General features: G+C 46.9%; 1 protein-coding gene across 1 annotated transcript in view; it reads left to right on the plus strand.

Annotated features, from left to right (window-relative positions):
- The first annotated feature begins 725 nt into the window (after positions 1-725).
- Positions 726-11,901, plus strand: part of trappc12 (trafficking protein particle complex subunit 12) — a 52,276-nt gene continuing 41,100 nt past the window's right edge. The window contains exons 1-3 of the mRNA XM_080751073.1: positions 726-738; positions 2,022-3,472; positions 7,864-7,980. Of these exons, the coding sequence (XP_080607199.1) occupies positions 2,039-3,472; positions 7,864-7,980 (1,551 nt within the window). The 5' untranslated portion in view covers positions 726-738; positions 2,022-2,038. The remainder of the gene's footprint in view (positions 739-2,021; positions 3,473-7,863; positions 7,981-11,901) is intronic.

An 11,901-nucleotide genomic window follows, 5' to 3' on the forward strand; every position in this document is an offset into this window, starting at 1 on the left:
GTCAGCTGACAGCTGAGCCCCCCATCAGATGGTCAGAGATAGTGAGTGCAAATAACATATCATTAACTCTAGCTGTACCAATGATCTTATTAACTCCACATTTCACCAACTTACTTGATTATTTAGTTAGTATAATATTACACAATATAACCAATGATAAACCCTGTAAATGGTGGCACATTTGAGTAACTGTCAGTCAGTAAAGGTGGTATCTCGATTACCACAGTACCTGGCAAACAGAGGGACACTAGATAAGCTATAATTAACTCTGCCACCAATGTGTGCTCCCCACCCCATGCCTGGGGTCACTTTATGGCTCCTTCTTTGTGGCCCTCTGTTACTGTCCACAGGGGTCATTCTTTACACAAAGGATCAATCTAATCAACCCAGAGGAATGTTGGTGTCATTGTTGTGGTTTGTCTAAAATAGATAAGAGACAGTAGACAAATGGCTTGGATAGCCACATGCTTTAACCTTTCGTACTCAACTGGGCGAGCCTGCTTGTATATAGTATTCCAAATATGATGTTTATGTCGTAGGCCCGCTACCACAAAAACAAAACAAAAACTGCAACCCACCAATAATAATGAGTTACACTTACAACCTACTTACAGGAAGAAGAAAAAAAAAACAAGCCCTAAGTTGCTTATAATAAGCAGACATGGCAACACTGCATGCATCTTCCTGGTAGGTTTTTGCGCATGAGCAGTATCGTCCTAGCTGTCAAGTCTAGTAAAGGTAAGGTAAACACATCATCAGTGTGTTTTGTGAAAGAATTGTATCTTTATCGGTGCTATTTTACAACGTCTTGAATATTTAAATAACGCGTGTCATCTCCCTCCCGCCTGTCTGTCCCGTTGAGGCTCATTCACATTCATTCATTTCACAGAAAGCGGTTTAACATTGAGCTAAACTTGACGTTCTGGGTAGGCTAACATGTTAGCTGCGTCAGATAACAGTAGAGATAATATCTCATGATGATATCCTTATATCATTGGTTCTCAAAGTGGGGTCCGGGATCCCTGGGAGTTCCAGGGGGTCCCGACTCCCCAGTTAAATTATGGTATAGGAACAAATGGACCATTATGGGTCTGTTGTATGATGCAGACGGTATCAGAGAGTGTACAAATGGAAGTGGAACCAAATTGACCATAACGGTTCCATTTTGGTTCCATGTGTGAATTAACATTGATTTTACAATATAGAGTGGGGTCTCAAGAGCTAGAAATACCATTAAAATGGGCGTCCGTAGCCTAATGCATGTCAAACTGGGGGTCCTTGAAATTGAAATCTTCTCTTGTGGGGGTCCCTCCCTGGCATATCTTTACAAAAGGGTGTACGTGGGCTAATAAGTGTAAATTTTGGGGGTCCTTGACATAAAAAAGTTTGAGAACCAATGCCTTATATATTCACATGAACGACAGCTGAACATGTGATGAGCTGAAGTTGAGAGAACTTGATGGTGTGTGTGTGTGTGTGTGTGTGTGTGTGTGTGTGTGTGTGTGTAGTCACATGAGGTATTAACTGCTTTACTTGTAACTATAAGCTAATCATGAGTGTTTTCATTCACAGTAAACTTCAGTTCTGACTGAATTTATAGGCATCTATGTAAATATGTATATGTATATATATTGTATATATATTGTACCAATCATTTCCCTCTATACCAGCAGAGCGGTTTTCGGCCACTGGAGCAGTGTGGTGGTGTTTACCTGCACACTACTGTTTTGGTAGAAGAAAACAGTGAAAACAAAACTGTGAAACAGCTAAAATACAGTGAGAGGGAAATGTGTTTCTGCAGTTAAACAGCACCACACTACCCCAGTGGCTGTTAACTGCAGAGGGACATGACATAGTAAAGTTATATACTTATGCCTTAACTGTGAGAGTGTACAAATGCAACCAAATGGACCCGTACAGGTCCATTTGGTTACATACGTGCACTCTCAGAGTTACCATGCAAATGGATACATTAACATGCAGGATTTTGACTGTTAACTGTTTCCTTTCATTTTTGAAAGGAGCAGGTCAAACAACAATGGATAGTGGAGAGGCTCCCGCCCAGCGGCCAGTCACCCTGGACATCACGGTGGACGACCTCACGACGGAGGCCCCCCCAGCTCCCCCACCACCGGCCCCTCCGGAGCCCACCGCCCCCTCCTCTTCCTCCTCGGGCGCCGTCCTGTTCCAGGAGGAGAGCATCGACCTGGTGGAGCCCCCCCTGTCCCGGGTGGGGGACGGCAGCAGCAGCAGCGTGGCAGCCACCAGCCCCGCGGAGAGCAGCCCGCTGGACAAGCTCAACGACCAGATGATGGAGAGCGTCATGATCTCGGACTCTCCCAACTACAGCGAGGAGGACGACGTGGCCCCCATCGACTCCCTGGAGGGGGGAGAGGAGGAGGAGGAGGGGAAGGGGAAGGGGGGAGAGGCAGGAGGAACGGCCGTCTCCTCTGACAGAGACGAAAAGCCCGAAATTGGACAGGACACGACGGAGCTCGGCGCGGCGGAGGGAGGGGAAGAGGAGGAGAGCGACTCCGCCGAGGAGAGAGCGGAGAGAGACAAGGAACAGGGAGACTCGGACAACAACCAGGCCATTGTCTTGGTCCCGGCCTCTCCTATGATGTGCGACACGCCGAGCCTGTCCAGCCCCATGGCCGAGGAGCCGGCTGCGAGAGGGAGCGGCCCCAAAGACGACGGCGGCCCCGTGCCGGTGTGCACCATATTCAGCCAGGGCACTCAGCCCAAGTCCCTGGTGCCCGACGGCTTCCAGCCCACCCTCATCAAGTCCCCCAGCTTCAGCATGGGGAGCGGCGGCGGGGGGCCGGCGGCGGGAGACGAGGCGGTGACCCCCGGCAAGCAGCGGCTCACCCCGCCGCTGGTGTGCCAGCCCAGCCCCAGCCTCAGCAAGTTCTTCACCGACAACGGCCAGGTGAACCCGGCGTCCGACTTCTTCGACTCCTTCACCACTTCCTCCTCCTTCATCTCCGTCTCCAACCCCAATGCTGACGCCTCCCCTACCGCTGGCGGCGGCCCCGGTCCCGTGGCCCCCACCGCTGAACGCCACCTCTCCTCCACCTCCTCCTCACTCTCCACCCCCGGCGGGGGGCTTACCGACTCGGGGGGCGCTCCCACCCCTAGCTCCCTTTTCACCGAAGTGGCGCCCAAGACCCAGGCGGCGTCGGCGCCCCAGACGAGCTTCGCCCCAACTCAGACCCCGGCGCCCCCGCAGCCTGCCCCCGCTGCTGCCGCCCCGACGCAGCCCTTCAACCAACTCCAGGCCGTGTTCTCGGGCAGCGACGACCCGTTCGCCGCGGCGCTGAGCCTCAACGAGGCGGACAGGCGCCACGACGCTTGGCTGCCGTCCGAGGAGACCAGGAAGGTGCTGATCTCCGTCGCTACGCAGCAGTACAGTCCGGTGTACGTGGAGAGAGACAGGCTCACCATGCCCGGCCTCAAGTTTGACAACCTGCAGGTAAGGTCTGATTGTTTTGGCGTTTTCAGCTCGTTGCCATAAGACTCATAAGATTCTACGGATGCTTTCTGAATCAGTAGTTCTTACACTTTCAAGATTGTTTTAAAAAATGGTTAAAAAATTGCAGATGGATAAGCTTGAGCTTGTGTATCTGCTATTTCTTGAATAGCCAACTCAAAAATATCAAATGACAAAGACGCTTTCCTGGTTTTAATGCGTTAACTAATGACAGCACCAGGCCACTGAGATCCTCTCAAAGTCCCACACACACGGTTAAAGCCAAAGGGTGACCAAGCTTTTTTTCCCCAATGTATTATTTGCGATTTGTTAGTAAAGTATTCAATCAATTAATCAGTTATGAACTTGTAGTAGTAATAGATGTGAAAACATCCAATTTAAATGTCTGCTTGTTTTATCTTCATAGTTCTATATAATTTAAGTTTTTTTGTTCGCTTTACACAGCGGACCACAATAGAAGGCCCCAGCCTCTTTCTCGTGGCAAAAATAGCACAGATGTACACGTTCACAATTCTTTATGACGTTGTGATGTGCGGTGACCTTGTAGATCTGCTGCTGTTACAGGGGTAGTCAATGTAGCATCACAATCATTTTAACCACTTTATCCATTTATATATTGGCTATTCAAAAAATATCAGATCTACAAGCTCACAGCATGTCACTTTTTTATGCCGTGCTGCAAGCTTCTTCTTTTTTTTTTACATAAATCTTCTCTTCTGGGGGTCCCTGGCACAAGTACAATTTCAGATGGGGGTCCACAGCCAGATACATACTGTATACATTTTGGGCGTCCTTGACACAGAAAAGTTTAAAAACCACTGATGTAAGCTGCTTTATTTTTTATTTTATTTTTTAGAGAACATTTTTGCGTATGAAATCGGGACGCCAGCAGGATTAATGTGGCTGTGGCTCAGTTCATTATGCAACTTGATTGTTGATGAATGATGGATTTAGTGGTTATCCTCCCATCTGCTGCATAGCAGCTGCTAAGAGTTGATGTCATGGAATCCAAGTATGCACACACACACACACACACACACACACACACACACACAGACACACACACATGCACACACACACACACACATGCACACAAGCACACACAAACAAACTAAGAAAGAAGTAAGAACTATCATCATTTCTTTCCTGTTTTCTTGTAAACTTATTATTATCCAATATACCCTCAACTCTTTTTTTCTTTTTTATCGTTTGTACATTTTTGTGGGGCCAAACATTTCCCATGTTGATGGCAGTGACTCTGCACAAAGTCACTTCCCCCCTGGAGAACAGTGGTTCTCAACCTTGTCAGGCCGCGACCCCCCAAAATGATCATTGCGACCGTAGGTCGCTACTTAGTATGAAAGCCTCCAGATCCTGTCTGTCACTCAAAATCACTCATTATTTTGTCACTCTTCTCTGTCACTCCTCTGACATCACAATGACATCACAATATAGCTGACCTGTGCTGACATCACCTCATCCCAGCTCAGCAGAAGGATATCGGATAGTTCCCCATATATGGAGATAGTATCCCTGATGTCATCAATATCATCCCAGCTCAGCAGAAGGATATAGGATATATCCCCAATAAGGAGATAGTATCCCTGATGTCATCAATATCATCTCAGCTCAGCTCAGCAGAAGTATATAGCCCCATATATGGAGATCCCTGCTGTCATCCTAGCTCCATACCATGCTGCACGAACAGCTGACCTGGCCTGTTCTGACATCTCCATATTTCATTTGACATCTCCATATTTGAGAAATAAGGCCACATTTGGCCACACTTTGTCAAACCAGGTCTGTGCATTTTCTTTGGTCAAAGTTGATCCCATGCCAACGCGCCAGCACTCGCCCAGTGCCCAGTCTGCACGTGGCCATGTGCGCGACCTCGCCCTTAGGGCGACTTACTGGTGTTTGAACTGGGACCCCCACCCTGGCAAGCACTTGGAATCGTAGGAGTTGAGGCATTACATGTAATTATTTGACTCCGTTCCACAGATGGATATTGTGAAAATAGCAGATCTACAATGCCAGGCGTTGTGAGCTTGTAGATCGTCCATTTTCATTTATTTATTTTTTGCAAAATCTTTCTTATTGCGACCGTTAGGGAGCAGTTTACTATGAAAACCTCCACCGGCCGTCCGTCCGTCCGTCCGTCCGTCACGTTTTGTGACCATCAACAAACGTCACACCTTTGTTGATGTTTAAATCAAATATTTGACCAAGAGTCTTGGTCAAATACTTCTGTTGGTTTCTGCACTGATCATTTATACAATTCAGCTGTGTTTGCTCGTGTCATCATGATGAGGTCATAAATCAGCCATGCCCAAATATAGATTTTACGGGTTTACATGCTTACTCAGTTATTCGTTATGTGAAAGTCCTATGACGTCTATGATATCTGACATCATCATACATACATTCCCTTTTATGCCCATAAATGGAGATCCCCTCTGTAGAACCAGCCACTGACATCACTGTAATGTCAGGGGAACCAAATCCCTTTTATGCCCATATATGGAGATCCCTGTGATGCCAGGGGAACCAAATCCCTTTTATGCCCATATATGGAGATATGGAGATCCCCGTGTTGCCAGGGTAACCAAATCCATTTTATGCCCATATATGGAGATCCCTGTGATGCCAGGGGAACCAAATCCCTTTTACGCCCATATATGGAGATCCCTTATGTCATCAATATTAAGCCCATATCTGTGAATATCTTTGGGTACCAGATGTCTCCATATATGGTTAAATGGTCCGATATACATCACTGGCCAGAAGACCAAGAAATGGTGCAACCTCGCCCTTTGCTTTTCTCCCTTAGGCATCTTACTGGTGGAGATAAGCGACCAACGGTCGCTTATCTCCCGATTAGGGAGTCTTACTGGTATTATTTGACAATTTGGCCAATGTTTTACCAGTTCTTATTGCGACCGTCAGGGAGCAGTTTACTATGAAAACCTCCACCGGCCGTCCGTCCGTCACACGTCACACGTCACACCTTTGCCCTGCTCATATCTCCGCATCAGTATGACATCACACCACATGTGTACACAAACCTTTGTGTACGTTGCTGTGGCAACAGTCTGTTGTTGCTGGTCTGTTAGTGTACGTTAGCAACCACCTTAGCAACCATGGTTTTACCCTAGCAACCAACTGTTTACCCTAGCAACCAACTGTTTACCATAGCAACCATGTTTTTTTACCCTAGCAACCAACTGTTTACCATAGCAACCAGATACGCAGAGCAGGGATCTCCATATATGGGCATAAACAGGTGACATCACACTGATGTCAGATACTCAGAGCAGGGATTTCTCCATAATATATGGGCATAAAAGGGATTCTGTTAGGGATCTCCATATATGGGCATAAAAGGGATCCTGTTAGGGATCTCCATATATGGGCATACAAGGGATTCTGTTAGGGATCTCCATATATGGGCATAAAAGGGATTCTGTTAGGGATCTCCATATATGGGCATAAAAGGGATTCTGTTAGGGATCTCCATATATGGGCATAAAAGGGATTCTGTTAGGGATCTCCATATATGGGCATAAAAGGGATTCTGTTAGGGATCTCCATATATGGGCATAAAAGGGATTCTGTTAGCTGTTAGTGATCTCCATATATGGGCATAAAAGGGATGCTGTTAGGGATCTCCATATATGGGCATAAAAGGGATTCTGTTAGGGATCTCCATATATGGGCATGAAAGGGATTCTGTTAGGGATCTCCATATATGGGCATAAAAGGGATTGTATCCCAGATGATGCCCTGTTAGGAGATCCACACTAACAGAATCCATATATGGTCCTACCGACAGCTGCTATAAGCCAACCCTGGCGATAAGGTCTGAGTCGAAGAAATGCTTCTTTCCTGGCAAGAATTGCCCCTTTATACTGTAGGGCTCGTTTGTGTATTGTATGACATCACGCCACATCATCGGCTGAGGACTGTGATGTCATCATATCTCCATATATGGAGACATAAGTTGCTCATGCCCAAATATGGGCTGGTGAGGTCAGACTTAGTGTGATGCGTAGGTTATCTCCATATATGGAGATTCAACTTCAATGAGTAACCATGGCAAACTGTCAACTGCCCGTATGTCTTGATAATTGGTAAAACAAACTTTTGGCCTATTTGTGGAGATAAGCGACCAACGGTCGCTTATCTCCCGATTAGGGAGTCTTACTGGTAGTAAAACCCCAGGACTAGAATAACCCTGACTAGAGGATAATGACTAGGCTAGATGATAATGACCGGGCTAAAGTCTGTGAGGATAATGTGTCTTTGTGTCCCCTGGTAGGGCGATGCTGTGAAGGACCTGATGGTGAATAATGTGTCTTTGTTTCCTGTGGTAGGGCGATGCTGTGAAGGACCTGATGGTGCGCTTCCTGGGCGAGCAGGCAGCCATGAAGAGACAGGTCCTCACTGCCAGCTCTGTGGAACCCTCATTCCTGGGCCTCAAACAGCTCATTGTAAGTGTTGCACACGCGTGTGTGTGTGTGTGTGCATGTGTGCGTGTGTGCGTGCGCGTGTGTCAGTGGTGTAAAGTAACTAAGAACATGTACAATAAGTACTTAAGTACAATTTGGAGGTATTTTTTTCATTTCATTTATTTCACATTTTTCAAATACTTTTACTTTTACTCCACACACACTCAGCCTGAATTTACATTTCGTTTCACTCCATTATTCAGTCTGAAAGCCCTTCCTACTACAGCCGTTTCTGGGTTGGGGTTGCCAAAGAGGCAGTCTCCTGCAATTGATTCACCACCTGACCAATCACAACAGTAGCAAAGCAGATTACGTAGTTGTTATTGGTGTTGTTATGTGGCTGGCTAACCTGTTGCTACTTTCTAACCAAAGAAACCGGCAGAATAGGACCGCTACTAACTAGTAATCAAACAAAACAAAACAAAACATGTCTGCTACTGATGTTTCATGGCGAGATCGATACGATTGTATGTTACTGCGGCGGGTGACGCAGTGTTTGTTTATGAATGGGAATGTAGTCGTACGGTGAGGCTCTGGGTTATTTGGAATCGCACATCATGGGTTCTGGGAAAACCCATAGAGTATATATATAATAGAGAGCGGACAGCCCCGCCCCCAGCCATTCACTTTAATGCAAGTGCTCAGTGGCGTTTTGAAGCATGCGGAAGTAGCTAATCCAGGTGCATTCTGGGGGAAATTGGAGGCCAACATGTTTGACGCCAAGACGTAATGACGTCACGAACGACGTCGACGTCCATTGAACCCTATTGTAGACCACAGCGGCGTGCTCTTATGCTCGTGCATGTATGTTTCAACCTGCCTGAAATTCCAGCTTTGGCCAGTAGGGCGGCCACTTCAATGTTTACAAGCCGTTCTGGGGGCTTGGGAAAACCCCACCCACGCTGCTCACAAGCCCCGACGTCATCTTCAATGAGAGAGTCACCAGACCCCTGAATCGCCTAAACAATTTTTTTAATGGGAGTGGCTAGTGATTCAGGGGCTGGAGCCAGGCAACCACTACTGTACATCTCAGAGACAAAATATTGTATTTTCTTACTCCACTACAATTATTTGACGACTTTAGGCATAGGCTACACAGAGCTGGATTTTTCATATATCCTGTTTTTTTCAGATATCCACAGAAAAATATCTAGGTCCACACGACAAAGATATCTAGGTCTAAAATAATCTGAGTCCCCAGACCTCCACTAGGGGGACAAGCACACATACAGTAAAGTCTTAAGAGATATCCGGGTACCATGTCTACACACATCCAGTGAATCGGATATTTTTCAATGTCTTCACTTATTTATCCGGTTTAAAAAATATCCAGCTTCGCGGCCGAAATATCCAGCTCTGTGTAGCCGGCACCTTAGTTACTAGTCTCTGTCTGTCTGTCTGTCTGTCTGTCTGTCTGTCTGTCTGTCTGTCTGTGTGACTATCTTTGAATCTATCTGTGCAAATTCAGTGACTAAAATTGAAAACTTAAAGAAATAGATACTCTTTGGCAGCCTTTGCAGCAGTGGCATCTCAAAAAAAAAGAGTGCCAGAAGATCAATGCTTACAGTCAACACTAAAATCATAGTTGCGCAAAAAGAGGGAGCCAACACAGAATCACAGAGCCAGAGTCCCTGGGGGAGAAAGGAGTTGAATGCTCTCACTGCTGAATGTCTGTTCTTGGACTTGTCAGAGAGACCTCTGCTTACAGTAGATTGCTCTCAATTGGGGTAGCGGTGGCATAAAGGTTAGAGGAGCGCGCTTGTTATGGCCGAAAGGGTCCCAGAGCCACAGTCCCTGGTGGAGAAGGGAGTTGAAGGCTCCCTCTCTCCACTAAATATCTGTTCTTGGAATTGTCAAGAGTGAGTCCTCGGTTTAGATCGTTCCTAAGTGGCCAGTGGTGGTCTAAAGCAGTGGTTCTCAATGTTTTTAGGCCGCGACCCCCAAAATAATCATATTTTAACCGGAGACCCCCCCCAGCCCTGACGAGCACTAAGTTGAGTTGAGGAATTACATTCTGTATAACACAATTCAAGGCAAGTACTCCCGCCCACTTTTAATGCTGCCTATAGCCCAACGTCCAGACTCATATTGTGGGAAGGAACAAGTGAGTGAGTGGACAGTATGAGGTTGGCTTGCCAGGCTAAGAGACCACATGGATAGTGAAGTGAATGACCTACACTCAACCCTCCCAGACATTATTCTCCCTGAAGAAAGGTCCTCAAAGTGATAATGCTGTTCTGGTTTTAATCACTCTGGTTCTGGTTTTTAACTCCCTTGATCAGTTTACAGATTTAATTACGCTGTCTAAAGTCAGTCAAGTCCTTCACCATCGTCATTGTTAGTTCTGTACTGTTGGCTATATTCAGAGTGCGACACGTGCCCACAACCAAGCATAAATTGACTTGCCTTCCAAAATACCCCCTAGTTTTCCCCACTAGTGCCTCCCAAACGTGTTTTTATTTGCTAACAAACTTGTCAGTATATTTAGTCATAGTTTTAGTCATCATAGATAAGTTTATAATTAGTTTTCATCATCCAAAAAAGGTAGTCGACAAACATTTTTCATCTTCGTTTTATTCGACAAATCTTAACACCGTCTGACTGAGGACACAGTGATTGAACCCTTCCGTTTCTCGGGGGCACGGAGGAGCATTTCATTTCCCATCGGCCTCGACACCAGACGGATAATAGAGCCCTTACAATAAGATGACACAGAAGGGGTGCCATTTTCCATCTGGACCGCCCCGCAATCTGCCGACGTCCACACACCTTCAAGTGTCAAGTTTCCTATACCCATCTTTATGTGGAAAGTCGCTCGGTGTCATTATGTATACTCTGCCCGCGTATCTTAGGTTACAACAGCAATCCCCAGTAGCCTTCCATCAAACCAAACGTCGGGGGTGAATGCTCAGTCAGGCCTCTGGAAAATAGAAAAGAAACTAAAGCCTGACTTTTACTTCGTCGTACGGGCATTGTTGCGTGCCGAAAATAACCAATCTGCTAACTTAACAACACGGCACGATGCGCGCGCGAGTTGTGAAGCCATCGCAACAACAGTGTATAAGTTGAGCATAAAGTGTGTTAGTCATTCTCTTCACCTTACCTGGCTTTCCCTAACCTTTACTCCTCCACTAAGCATAAACACTGAGTGAGTCATTCGCTCTCCTTCTGCCATCCGTCTATCCATCCATCCATCCGTCCGTGCCTCGCTCGTCTATCCCTCCCTCGTTCGCTCCATCCATCAAGGTATCTGACCTGCCGGTGACCCAGACCGGCAGTTGGTATTTAAAACCATATGTGCCCGGGCAGCAGACGGCGTGTGATAGAGAAGGGAAAAGAGCAGGGGAGGAGAAGAAGAAGGAGAGAGCGGAGAGGTGGAGAGAGATGGAGAGAGGTGGAGTTCTTTTTCTCCTGCTGTGCTCCATGTATTATGCATGGGAGCACTGTGCATATTTCAACGGCCTTCTGGACTCGCTGTACACACATACACACACGCGTGCACACACACACACACACTCACACACACCTTATAGTCCACTTGACTCCAGGCTGAGAATACCACCTGGTGTGTGTTGTGTGGCGCGTGCGGGACCTGCGTGTGCGCACACAGACTCAACGACAGGAGACCATACACTACACGCCAACTGGTGTGGGTGGCTCCCTGGAGGGATGGGAGGGAGGGAGAGAGAGAAAGAGAGGGGAGGCTGTGCTGGAGAGAGCTAGAAAGGGGGAGTCTAGAGGAGAAGAAGAAGAAAGACTCTAAACCTGTGCATTTGTACTCGCTCACCCTGAGCTATCAATGTGCAAGAGGTTCCACGCCACAGCCTCAAGGCCACTGGCAGTAGGCTCGCTGCTAAATGGCTACATGTGTACCGTACCACAGACAATTAGGCCTGGGGAAAA

Source organism: Nannobrachium achirus (assembly GCF_963921795.1).
Source record: "Nannobrachium achirus genome assembly, chromosome: 20".
NCBI lineage: Eukaryota > Metazoa > Chordata > Actinopteri > Myctophiformes > Myctophidae > Nannobrachium > Nannobrachium achirus.